Source organism: Mus musculus, chromosome X, assembly GCF_000001635.26.
Source record: "Mus musculus strain C57BL/6J chromosome X, GRCm38.p6 C57BL/6J".
In the NCBI taxonomy this organism is placed as follows: domain Eukaryota; kingdom Metazoa; phylum Chordata; class Mammalia; order Rodentia; family Muridae; genus Mus; species Mus musculus.
Genome location: NC_000086.7, coordinates 162959150 through 162973374, shown reverse-complemented (window position 1 = coordinate 162973374; position 14225 = coordinate 162959150). Strand labels below are relative to the sequence as shown.

Genomic DNA, 14225 nt, shown 5'->3' with positions numbered 1-14225 from the left:
TAAAGGCCTGTTCAACCACAATCAGCAATGTTGGGTGTTTAAGTTGTTAGATCAGAGTACAGTTGGGTAAGTTGACCTATTCTAACAGATTGCTCAGGTTCCTCACAGACAATCCCATACGTGCCCCAAACACACACACACACACACACACACACACACACACACACACACACACAAGCACAGTGTCACATACAGCTCTAAAGGAGCCTTTGACATCTGGAATGTCTTAAAGGAAGAATTTCTAAGAAAATATCTGACCTCATCAGTGCCTCCAGAAAATGTTTGGAGCCATCTGAACCCCAGAACCCAAGTAAGCTCCAAGAAGCACTGAGGGGAAGGACTGGAGGAAACTGGATTATACCTCTAGTGGGAAGGAGTACTTAATTCTGAATTGCCCTTAACTCTTAGCATGTCTCCCTCTCTTCTTTGGCTGGTTAATGAGGGTTAGATGAAGTGTTACTCAAGGGAAGTGAGAAAAGGCAGCCTCCAGTTTAGGAAGCCAAACCTCTTCTAAATTGCCTGGCCCTTCGTGGGTTTTCTAGGAAAAGGCAGGGAAGTTCACAAGAACTGCCACAGTACATGCTCTATGTATATTCCGACCCTCAGTTTCCATTTAAGTTCCACTCAAGTTCCAACTACAGTGATAAACTCCTCTGGTTTCTTGTCAGAGGTACTTTACGATTCTTCAGGCAATTCACCCTAATTTATCCAACTTCAATTTATCTCTGAAGGTAAATTGCTTCAGTTGTCAGTGACTATGGTAATCAAGGAATATATTGTTCTGAACTATTGAGAATAGAGTAAAATTAACTAATTAAGAACGAGATGGGACAGTGCTAGAGAGATAGCTCCGCAATTAAGAGCATGGCTGCTCTTGTAGAGGATCCAGGTTCTGTTCCTAACACCCACATGGTAGCTCACAGACATCCTTGCTTCCAGTACCAGGAGATCCGATGGCTTCTTCTGCCTTCTGCAGGTATCAGACATGCATGTGGTGCAGATCCATACATAGAGGCAAAACAATCAGACATATGAAATATAAATAAATAATTTTTTAGGAAAGGGTCAGGTGCAGTGGCACATGTTCTTTTTTTAAAAAAGGAAAGAAAGAGAGAATTTTAAAAGGGGGAGAGGAAGCCTACATAATAAGGCTATCTCTAAATTTTAAAAAAGTTAAGAAAGAAGAAAGTTTAAAGGTACGTAGGTAGGTAGGTAGATAGATAGATAGATAGATAGATAGATAGATAGATAGATAGATTGATAGATAGAACTTAACTAACTTGCCTTTATGTTCATCATTAGATATGAAACTGAAAGTACCTCCAGACCCAAAAAAATCATTTCCAAAACTGAAGTGTAAGAGTGAGGATGGAGAGGAAGCAACGACACTGGCCACCAAAGACTATTAAGTATTCCTTCCACACCAAAGGAAATTTGAAAATTCTTGAAAGAGCAATGTGATAGCAATGATCTAGAAACCCTGAAGCTAGAGACTAGGAGAAGGGAGTAGAGTTGAGGGTATCAAAGAAAGGGCTGAAGGTTGCTGACTTTTTCATTATGTGCAGCAGAGCACTCAATCAATTAACTAGTTAATTAAAAATAAGAACAAACAAAAATGTGCTAGCTAGAAGAGACTGGGAGGAGAAACATGGGGAGGTTAGGGAGATTTGGGTTGGATATTATCAAGATGCATTGTATGTTTGAAACTATCAAAGAATTCTTTTCCTTCTTTTTTGCTTTTCATTTGTTGGTTTGGTTTGGTTTGGTTTGGTCTGGTTTGGCTTAGAGAGGGTTGGTTTGTAGGTTGTTTTGTTTTGTTTTTCAAGACAGGGTTTCTCTGTGTACCCCTTGAATGTCCTAGAACTCACTCTGTAGACCAAGCTCAGAGATTTGCCTGCCTCCTGCCTCCTGAGTGGCGAAAAAGCATGCACCACCACTGCCAGCCCACAGAATAAACTTTAAAAAACACTTCAAAGAAGAAGTGCTAGCTAACAGAGGAGTCAATGGAGAAGAAAGATGTTGAAGATGAAAGAGTAAGGGATAACCAGACAGTGGCGGCACATGCCTTTAATCCCAGCACTTGGGAGGCAGAGGCAGGTGGATAGATTCCTGAGTTTGAGGCCAGCCTGGTCTACAGAGTGAGTTTCAAGACAGCCAGGGCTATACAGAGAAACTGTCTCGAGAAAGGAAGAAAGAAAGAAAGAGAGAGAGAGAGAGAGAGAGGGGGGGGGGGGGGAGGGAGAGAAAACCAAGTGCCAAGTCTAAATAACACCCAGAGCAGCAGGGAAAAAAGAAAGTATAAAGAGAGGCTGCAAAGAGTCACTAGGGAGGAAGGCATCAGGAGAGGCCTCTCTGGGCCTGGTTCAGAAGGCCTCATCCAGAGACACATGATATCAGAATGATGTCAGCTGGGAGCAAGCATGCAGGAGCCACTCTAGAAGCAGAAGGCTGGGGAAGTATGGACAGAGAACACAGTGACTTGGTCCTCAGACAACATGACAAGCTCTAAAGATGGTAGCTGGGGCCCTAAGATGTAGTTCAGTTGGTAAAGCACTTGCCTAGCATGCAGGATTCCCTGGGTTTGAGCCTCAGCGCCACATAAAATGGGGCATTGGCTGCACTACACAGCAAGTTCAAGACTCACCAGAGCTACATGAGACCTTGCCTCAAAAAAAGATAACATGGTGAGGATGACAAAAGGGGGTGGAGGAGGGAGATGACTAGTGATGAGGGCCGCTCCAGTTATACAAGCAACCTAATTAGGTAACAAACAGAACCAAAAATCCTAAGAGGCAAAAGGAACACTGTTTGAAAGCATGCTAATTTTATTACTGTCAAGTGGTTAGTAAACCTTAAGCGCCTTTATATTTATCCCCAGCATTTCCAAAATACTACCGTTTTTGCTTCTGAAAGGAAAAGGCTTCTTCCTTTGCAAAAACCATTGCTATAGAACACGATGGCTGCCATCTGATCCCCGCATTCTGTCCTTTCTTGGAACAGAGCCATACAGGCTACAAACAAAAATTATTTAAAAAAAAAAGATCAATAAATTATAAAGCTGTTGGAAATGCAAAAGCACTGCACAAGGATAAATATGGCACTCATTAACCTTGACTAAAGTATTCTGCAACCCCGATAAAAGTGTAATGAGTTCAAGTCCTTCAGTGTCCCAGGAAACCTGAAACCAAGTGTATGGAGGTCTGAGTCTCTTATCAATGAGGAAATTCCTTAATGGCAGGGTTTATGGGGCCTACCTAACTGCATCTTGGGAACTAGTTTCGTGTCTGAATATTTCACTTGGAGAAAACAGGAACACCTACCCCCTAGAAGACCCTTCCCACCCCCCTCCTCTGCTTCTTTTAAAGGTACATTTATTTATAGTGTGGTTTTGTGTGTGGGTGCTTGTGTGCCAGCGCATGTGTGTGAAGGTCAGAGAACAACTTTCAGTAGTTGGTTCTCTCCTTCCACCACGTAACGCCAGGGACAGAACTCAGGCGATCAGGCTTGGCGGCAAGCATCTTGATCTTGCTGAGCCATTTCGTCAGCCCTTCTCTTTTGTTGTTGTTCTCCTTTTTCCAGGACTAGAGTATCACACACAGTAGGCAAACACCCTGCCTCTGAGCTACATCCCAGCCCTACTTCTCGTGATTTTCCCAGACTTGCTTATGTGTTCCTCAAGTGTTCTGTACGAAGCTTCCCCAATCTGTTCTTGTCCTACTGCCCACTGGGTGTTTTGGAGGGAGACAGTCTTTTTTTTTTTTTTTTAAGCCATACTATGATTTGGATTCTTTAACAGTCATGTTGAAGACATGCATGTAAATGTGAACCAGCTTTACATCATAGTATGTTACCTAACAGACACTGACTTGCTACTTGCTCCAGCAGCTTCTGTCACTGCAAATCCAAGTGGAACCCTCCCAAGTGGCCCTCTGCTCTCACATCACGCATGACCCCTAGCTAGCTGGACACTCCTGATGGTTCAAACCTGTACTTTCTACCTAAGCTACTTTAAGTCCAGGCTCCTCCACTCCTCACTCCCCCACCACACTGCTATACACAGAGCACTTCTTCATTCCATTCCTAAAGAGACCTGCTCCCTACCTCAGCACACACACACACACACACACACACACACACACACACACACACCCATCATTCAGGGGCATCCTCCAATTGCCCTATAATCAATACATTCTCCTCACCAAATCAATCGCCTATATATTGTTAATTCATTTCCCATACCTCTCCAAGGACGTCCACATTCTAGTTCTTAGAACCTAAGGACCTCTGACCTTTTGTGACCTAAGAGTTTACAAATGTGCTTATGTTAAAGTTCCTGGGATGAGGGAGTCGGGCTTTCTTGCTGTGTCACGACAGAAGCCAGAGAGAAGAGAGCTGGGATGAGCTCCTCGCTTCTCAGGAATTCACTCTGTCATGGATGTTTATTCTGGGTTCTGAGTGTGAACCCACATAATCATGTGGGACCCTGACAGAGGAAGGAAGGACAGAATCAGAGGTGAAAAAGCAAACATTACAGACAGACTGGAAGATGTTAAGCTCCTGGCTTTCAGGATAGAGGGTGTACCCGTGAACAAGCAGCCTCTAGATGCTATAAAATAAAATAAAATAAAATAAAATAAAATAAAATAAAATAAAATAAGCAGTCTCTCCTGTAACTTCAGAAGGAACACAGCCTGTCGACCCACTTTAAACTTCTGACCTACAAGACCAAAAGGGAGTAAGTTTGTGATGTTTCCAGGTACTGCCTAAGAACTTATTAAAGCAGCAACAGGAATCTGGTACTGTCCTGTTTGTCCATCGATAGACCAAAGGGAACACTATCTCTTTCATAGTGTCGTTACAATGATTTCGGGAGGCTGTAGGATTTGAGTGGCCATAGTTTTAAAAGAAAGCAAAACAAAAGCCCTGATTCAGTACTGGCTCCCACGCAGAGGCCTCTGGGAACTCAGAACCGAAGACTAGCGCAGGCAGTAGATGCACACCCCAGGCAAAGTGCAAAAGAAAGTCAAAGTAGAAAGGAAAGCTGGAAGTAGAAAAGAAAAGGAACTCTGATGGCCAGGGAGGACAGGCACCAAGTAAAAGCCAAGTAAGGGAGACAAGTATGCTGTCAATTTTAGGGACAACTAAAATTATCCTTTTACATAACTTCCTTAGAAAGGATGAGTTCAGGGTCTTTTACATCTCAAAGTCAAAGATAACATAGCATTTTGCACCCACTTTGTTTTGTGCGGACTTGGTTATGAATAATACTCATACAACTAGAAATTAAAAAGAAAACAAAACATTTTAAAGACAAGGTCTCATGTGGTCCAGGTTGGCCTCAAACTTCTTATATGTAGCAGAGGAAGACCTTAAACTTCTGATTCCCCTTCCTCCACCTCCCAAGTGCCACGATTGCAGGCGTGCACCACCATGTCAAGTTTATGGGGTGCTGGGGATAAGACTCAGGGCTTCATGCATGTTAAGCAAGCACTCTGCCAACTGAACTACATACCACACAAAAAGGATTTTTTTTTCTTCATGCATTCCATGTTATTGATTCTTGAGCAGAAAACGTGGCCACAGAAGGCACAGATGCCCAGAGCACTTGGTCTTCCCGAGGGAGAAAAAACCTGAAGTCTGTCCAAAGACCGAGCGTCTCAGTTTTTCCATTACCAATCTTGTACCTGTCATTCTTTCCCATTCTGTCATTTCAAAACACACTCTTTGGAACACACCCTGCCTTTATGGCATGTTTCCATAGCCTGTTAGTTAATGTTTCATGGGACTATTAGTGGATTTCGTGTTTCTAACTGCCGGGTTACCCTCGTGCTTTTGAGTGCAAAGATAAAGAGAACAATAAGCCTCGAGAGATAACCACTAGAGGAGACAAGCATGCAAAAGAATGAGGAGAATCACAGTGTGTTTTTCAAGTTCCGTTGGCACTTGCTACAAGCCTGAGTTCTGACAGGCAGCACTGGGCCACTTTAAGCAGAGGTCTTCCCTTGAAATGAACAATGTGGGGCCTAAATGACGGCTGGCCTGTACTATTTTAACACTGATCCTTTGAATGTGTGTATTATGCATTTTTATATTTCTACACATCATATATGGTACATGATATGACTTGAGAATGTTATATAAGACATATCATATAATTTCATATTTGGATTAGATACAGTTTTAAATCACTTTTCAATATAGGCACACAAAAAAATATGATACCAACTCTCCTCGGTTTTAGCTCCAAAATGATCATTTAAGAAAAGACAATAGTTTAATGTGATATTTCCACAACTGAGGAGATTGAAATATAGGCTATGGTAACAGATGGAGGTTATATAGAAAAAAGTTCTTGTCCGTAGGAATCCAAGGAGATATTTGCAGGGAAACCAGTGAAATTCCACAACTTATTCTCAAATGATTTATGAGGAGGAAAAACCAAGGTGGAAATTTTCCCATGTAAAGGCTCTAATCAAACGGTGCCCTTGTGTGTTATTCTTGCCACTTCACTTTAGATGTAAAACAAAACAAAAAACCTTAAAGATGTTAAAGTAAGGCCATCAGTCCAGACGACGAAGATACGAGGACCAGGAAGGAGTCCAAAGGTAGCCTGGAAAACACTGTGACTTGGACTAAACAAAGAGATTCCATCTCAAAAACCAAACCAACAGCAACCCAAAAAAGATGTTGGAGGAAAAACTATGATTAGTCACCAAAACTCACTTCCTCCCAGGAGACTAGAACTTACATGTAAAACAAAGAAACAAACCAACCAAAATACTGGACAATTTTTAAAACCCTTTTTAAAACATTGCCCAAATCAGAGTCCTATTGTATAAAATCATCAACTAAAACCCATGCCTGTTAGACATGGTAGCACACACCTGTGATCCCAGCACTGCTGAGGTGGAGGCAGAGGGATCAGGAATTCAAAGTCATTCTTAGCCAGACTGGGCCATATGAGAGACCTGGTCTGTAAAAATAAACAAATAAATATAGAGTTTGGAGATATAATTCAGTGCATATGCACAAAGATCTGAATTTGGATCCCAACACGCATGCCAGGCCTGGCTGTACGGGTGCCTGTGAGGCCAGCACTATGAGAGAGGGGACCAGATAGGTGGTTTTACTGGGCTTTCTGGCCACCAATCAAGCTCAGGTTCCATTCGAGACCCTATCTCAAGGGAATAAGGTATAAGACTGATAGTGCAGGACACCTGATATCCTATAGATCTGTATACACATGTATGTACATGTATATACCACACACACACAAAAGACAGACCTACCTGCCTACTGACAGACTGACCTAAAGTGCCACTAACTCTAACGGGTTGGTTAATACAGAAAGTCTGTACTCGAGTCAGATAAATTACAATAAAACAGCCAAAACCTATGGAATAATAAATGCTCAGGACTGACCAGAATCATGTAAGCAACACCACAGCATTTCATATTTGCTCTCCAATGTAAATAAGGTCCTAAAATTTTAGACATGAAAAACATCTGGGCAAAGAACAGCCCAATATTCCAACCCTGAGTTTGTAGGTAATATACTGTAGGTTAGAGAAAATTCTAAGTATCCAAGTGTTTAAAAGCCATTAACAGACTTCTGAAGTCAATCTGGAGTCCCTACCTGCGAGTTCTAATCAGCATTAGAGTAATGTCCTACTTAGTTCATGGACAGAACTCTATCCAGAAAAAAACAAAAACAATTTCATCTCTAATTTCAAATCCTGGCTATTCCAAAAGTTCTGAAATAGTTCTAAGTGTTTAAGTACAACTCCAGTGTTTTTGTGAGTTTTAGAATGATTTAACAAAATATATTTTATTACACACTGGAGAAATACAGCTGGGCATGGTGACACAAACTGCTCACTCCAACACAGGAGGCAGAAGGAGGCAGATCTCCATGACTTCAAGGCTAGCTTGGTCATAGCAAGTCCGAGGTCAGCCAGGAATAAGAGGAAGGGAAGGAGGGAAGGAGAAAGGAGGAGGTGAGAGGACGAGGAAGGGATGTAAGTATAATGAGAAATAAAAGGAGAGCTGAGACTAATAATCCAAAAAGAGAGAAATCGCTTTGCCAAATAAAATCAGGAATTTTTATCTATCTTCCCATTTCTTAAACCTGCTTCTGAAGCAACCAATCCCCCTCATCTACTCAGTGTAGTAAATGCTAAAGAGCCTAGCACGCACAAAGTGTCCGTATAACTTCCAGGGCCATGCTCTAATTTTTCTATATATAATTTATGTTTATTCTATGGACCTTGGCGTTTTACCTGCATGTATGTCTGTGTGAGGGTGTCAGAAACCCTGGAACTGGGGTTACAGGCAGGTGTGAGCCACCATGTAGGTGCTGAGTCCCCTGGACAAGTACCTCTCAAATGCTGAGCCATCTCTCCAGCACCCCGCAACCCCCCCCCATTTTGTTCTTTTAGAAGCCATATAGTATTGTCCGTCTGTGACAGATTTTTTTTTTTCTGAGTAGGAAATTTTGTTTTCCAAGCCTAAATCTGCAATTCCACTGCATTTCGAAATGTGGGCTGTGCGCAAGGTCAAAATTCTATACTGGAGGGAAAATATTCTAAAGGAGAAGAAAATCCAGATTTTACCCTTGGGACTCTGAACCATTAAGCAATTGTTGAAGTAGCTCTCTATTGAAGCTTGACCTTAATTGAGAGTCTTAAGCTTGGTTTCAGAAACCATTAATCATTACCCTTAAATAGTAAACAAAGGGGAATTTCACAATCAGGGTGGTGTGTCTGTAAAGACTATAAAAGAGCCCCTCCTGGCTCTTCAGCCGCTATCACCTGCTGTTCCTGTCTGACTCCTGCAGCGGTTGCACTGACTGGTGAGCAGGTCAGTGTGGTCTTAGCATGCTCTTGTGGGCTTCTGGGGGTAGAACCCAGGGCTTCCAACAGGCTAAGCAAGCCTCCTCCTATGCTCCCTGACCCCTAACCCGACTGCTTTAAAATATACTGGAAGCCACTCATGATATTCCCACCTGTCTCCTCGCCTCTCCCTTTTTTTCTTATTCTCCCCCTCGTCTTTCCCAAGGGAGGGGGGATCGCAGGAAAACCCTGTTGGCAACACTTGGTATAAAAGCGCCACCTGAGCTTTTTTTTTTTTTTTTTTTGGTACATCTTATTTTCTTCTCAAATTACAGGCCAGCAAAATGTGTGCTGAGAAGTCTCCTGCAGAAATGAAGAGCATTTTTCAAAAATATGCAGCCAAGGAAGGCGATCCGGACCAGCTCTCCAAGGAGGAGCTAAAGCTGCTGATTCAGTCAGAGTTCCCCAGCCTCCTGAAGGTGAGTGCACACCCTGACAGGCACAGCCGGGGGCAGCAGCCTTTCTCTGGTGGTGAGAGAGAAGCCATAGATGAGGGCTGAGGGCCACCTCAGGAAACCCCTGGGGGGACAAGGCCGCAGAGAATCCAGGGTCTAGCAAAGACTAAACAGGTATTCTATCACAGAGCTACAGCCACAGTCCACAGAACTTTTGTGTTTTGTGTGCACACACACACACACACACACACACACACACACACACACACAGCTGAAAATATAACATAGCCTAGTGTTTCCTAACTTTCTTTTTTATTTAATTTAATTTTTACTTACTCACTTTACATTCCGATCACTGCCCCCCCCTCCTGGTCACCCCTCCCACAATCCTTTCCCCCCATCCCCTCTCCCCTTCTCCTCTGAGCAGGTGAGGGCCCTCCCTGGGTATTCCCTCACCCTAGCATATCAAGTCTCTGCAGGGCTAGGTGTAATCTCTCCCACTGAGGCCATATGGGCAGCCCAGCTAGAAGAACATAGCCCACATACAGGTAACGGCTTTTGGGATAGCCCCCACTCCAGCAAGCTGTACATCTGCTACATATGTACAGGGAAGTATTTCCTAATTTTCTTACAATTCAAAATAACATTATGTGTTATTTTGTTATTATATGTTGCTGGGACTTAAACACAAGACCTCAGATATGTATGTGGACATTTGCTGCATGGTAAAGTATACAGACTTGACACTGGTGAAGTGTCCACATAAAAATGGCGAGATGAGGGTTGGAAAGGTTTGGTTCACAGCAGGCACAGGGCTGCTGACGCCATCCGTAACTCTGATCTCAGGGAGAGATCCAACGCCCTCTTCTGGCTTCTATGGGTACCAGACACACGTGGCACATATTCATACATGCATCCAAAACACACATACGCATAAATTTTTCTTTACATTTTTAAAAATAAATAAATAAATCTTTTAAAAACTGGTTACATGATAAACTGTTAGAATTTTATCGCTTTTGGAACAGGGTCTATGTAGCCCAGTATAGCCTAAAACTCACTGTGCAGTCCAAGCTAACCTCAAATTCAATGCAATCCCCCTGCTTCAGCCTTCTAAGCAGTTGGGATTACAGGTTTGAGCTACCAGGTCTAGTTTGAAGAACATTTTTAAAGATAAAGACATTTAGATCTCATAAAATACATCAAGATGCAGATTGTAACTATTAAATAATAATAAATGTGCTATGTACTGTGCAAGTTTTGCAAAGAACCAGGGGATGAAGAGACAGCTCAGCGTTAGCCATATGATGTGCTTTCCAAAAGACCCGGATTCCGATCCTAGCACTCATGTCAGGTAACTCACAACCACCTGGAGCTCCAGAGGACTCGATGCCAGTTAATGGCCTCTGAGAGCAACTGCACTCACATGTACATGCCCACACACAGGCACACACATAAACACATGAGAAAATATTTGTAAATACTTTGTAAGGTATTGTAGTGCACATATCTAATCTCTGACCTCCGGAGACAGCGGCAGGCGGATCACTGCTGAGTTCAATACTAATCTGATCATAGTGGGTTTCAGGCTAGCCAGGGCTACTGAATAAGACTCTGTCTCAAAGATGAATAAAATTAAAAAGACAGACAGACCCCCCCAAAAGCACCGTTCCAGCTGAAGCTGGTTTCACCCCACCGACCATCAGATTGTCAGTGGCACATGACTGAAGCTGAGGCTGCCTTCTCAGAAGAAAAACCCAGTGCCTCTAACTTGAGAGACGTGCTGCAGTATCGTATCTAAATTGTCTTCCTTCCCCTCCCCCATTCTTTTTTGTCTAAAAGCAGGCTTCAAGTACTCTGGACAATCTCTTTAAGGAGCTGGATAAGAATGGCGATGGAGAAGTTAGTTACGAAGAATTCGAAGCTTTCTTCAAAAAGCTCTCACAATGAACAAGTCAGGAAGAAGGAGTTCCAACAGCACCTACTGATTGAACGCACGCTCTCCAATCCTGAAGCTCTAGCTGTGCGATTATGATACATACTGTTAATAAAGCAAGTTCGGAGACACGTCTCTCTTATCAAGTACTGAGTCTTGATTACTGACATTTCAGAGGAACCTTACTTAGCCTGATGCGCTTACTTGATTTTTTTTCTGAATTTTTTTTAACATTTATTTATTTATGTGGTGTGTGCTTATTGCACACATGTACATCTGAGCAAGTACATGCACCAGCAGCTCATAGTACATGTGTGGAAGTCAGAAGACAACACGGAGAGAAGGTTCTCTCTCTCCTACCATGTGGGAGTGGGTGAGAGGTCAAACGCTGGCTGTCAGACTTGGTGCAATGTACCTTTCCCTTCCTGAGCCATCTTTCTGAGATTAAAAAGACAAGTCACCACGTCCTAATTAAGTTCAGTAGGTCATACACACCAAAATACGGCACGAGGGTAGAAGGGGGCATATTGGAAAGAGGATAAATTTCATCAGAAGGAAAAGGGAATGAGACAGGCTGATGGGGGTGAGAAGGACTAAAAGTCATCATATAGCATAAAGCCATCAAAGAATATTGTTTTATTTTAAAAGTAAAAAAAATAATTATATATTGCAAGGAATTGTGGCTCATGCTTGTATTCTCAGCATTTGATAGGTGGAGGTAGAAAGATTGAGTTCAATGTCAGATCCACTTCCATAGAGTTTAAGGCTACCCTGGCTACATGAGACTATGTCACACACACTCAAAAAAAAAGGTTTGTTGCTGGGTTGGGGTTTTTTATTATTCACTTTTATTTTGTGTATTTGCCTGTCTGTGGTAAATGTGCACCTTTGTACCATGCCTGTGGAGATCATAATGGGCATCAGATCCCCTGAAACTGGAATTACACACAGAAACAAACAGCTCTGAGGGTGGGTGGAACTGAACCTGGGACCTTTGTAAGAGCAGCGAGGAGCTCTGAGCCATCTCATCAGCCCCTTACAAAAAGACTTTTAAAAATGGGATACATGTGGGTGGCATGAGTTATACATATGCACACACACACACACACACACACACACACATGATGCTACAAAGGAAACATGTCGGGAGCGGTAAGGTTCTGGGGAGAGCTGGAGGGTGGGGATGTGCAGATAAACTTGGTGGAGGAAGAAGTGGCTAAAGAGCAAGGAGCCACGCAGGCTTCTGTGACACCTTGAAGAGTTTTGATCTACTGCACACAGTGTATGATCTGACATTGCTCCGGGCTTACCGGTGAGACAACACAAAGGACCAAGGCCAGGGCAGTGGCTCTGTCCCCTGTCTTCACAGAAATCTCCACAGGGGATTGAACCCTCCCCTACAGGTTCATGAACAGGCGAGTCAGCTTCTACCAAACAATACAGGTTGTACCCCTATTTGCCTTGAGTACATAAACATCCCCTAATTGGCTAAAAAGTGATCTATAAGCTCATGTGATAAACAATAAAGTTAGATCTGCACTCTGAGGCTGATCTCTGGAGTCTGAATCCCAGGCATCATAGAGTCCATCTTCACTAACCCCCACTTCCTGGTTCCTGGTCCCACAGGTGTGATCAAGACACAATGCCATATACATACACAAAATGTGTATGAGTTGTCAAATAATAGGGTTTTTCTTTTTTAATTTAAAAAAAAAGTAAACATGGGGCTAAAGATAGCTCAGGAATTAAGAGCACTGGCTGCTCTTGCAGAGGACCCAGATTTGGTTCCCAGCATCTATACTGTGGCTCATAACCATCTGTAACTCCAGTTCCAGGGTATCCAACACTCTCTTCTGATGTCTGTGGGTACCAGGCACATATGGTAGCATATACATATATATATATATATATATATATATACACACACACACACACACCCACACACACACACACACACTTGCAGGCAAAGCACTCACACCTATTAAAAATAGGTAAAAATGAAACTTGGCTCTACACATAAATATGTGTAGAGGAAAAAGTGGGGCTAGGGAAGTAACGTAACAGGCTATTAGAGATTGTTAGCTTAGTATGCATAAGACCCTGGCTTATCCTTAGTACCACCAAAATTAAAAAGAAAGAAAAAAATGGCAAATGTGATACCACATGCCTTTAATCTCAGTACTGGAGGCAGAGGTAGGTGGGTCTCTCTGTGAATTTAAAGTCAGTCTATCTGCATAACAAGTTCCAGGCTATCTAGGGCTACAAGGCAGGACTCTATCTCAAAAGAAAAAACAGGCTAGAGAGATGGCTCAGTGGTTAAGAGTGCATGTTGTTTTTTCAGAGGACACAAGTTCCAAATATCCACATCAGGTGGCTCACAACTACCTGTAACTCCAGTTCTGGGGGACCCAATGTACTCAGTAGCAGCCCCAGGCACCTGCACACATTTAGACATACCCCACACATAACACACACACACACACACACACACATAATTAAAAAGAAAAATAGAGGCTAAAGAGATTGATAAGCACAGGGGAACGCCAGGGCCAAAAAGAGGGAGTGGGTGGGTAGGGGAGTGGGGGTGGGTGGGTATGGGGGACTTTTGGTATAGCATTGGAAATATAAATGAGCTAAATACCTAATAAAAAATGGGAAAAAAAAGAGATTGATAAGCAAATAAGAGCGCTGGCTGTTCTACCAGACAACTGGGTTTAGATTTCCAGCACCCACATGGAGGCTCCTAACAGCCTGTAACTCCAGTCCCAGGGGATCTGACACTGTCTGCACCAAGCACACAATTAGTAAACAGACATACATATATGCAGGCAAAACATCCACAGACATAAAACAAAATAGACATGAAAATTAGGAAAAAAATCCAGGATACTTCTACAATGTTGCCAAAGAATATAAAAATGCTATCAAGGACTTGGAAGGAATGCTGGGGAGGCAGAGGTAGATGTCTGGGACTCACTGGTCAGCCAGCCTAGCCTACTT

The 14225-nt window shown here is 42.8% G+C and overlaps 2 protein-coding genes across 12 annotated transcripts in view; one reads left to right on the top strand and one right to left on the bottom strand.

Moving 5' to 3' along the window:
* Ctps2 (cytidine 5'-triphosphate synthase 2) overlaps nt 1-14225 on the bottom strand; it is a 133274-nt gene that overhangs the window by 61167 nt on the left and 57882 nt on the right. The window lies entirely within an intron of this gene.
* On the top strand, nt 8776-11383 carry S100g (S100 calcium binding protein G). The gene is made up of 3 exons (NM_009789.2): nt 8776-8862; nt 9170-9313; nt 11135-11383. Exons 2-3 carry the CDS (start codon nt 9179-9181, stop codon nt 11237-11239), a joined length of 240 nt encoding a protein of 79 aa, NP_033919.1. The 5' UTR covers nt 8776-8862; nt 9170-9178; the 3' UTR covers nt 11240-11383.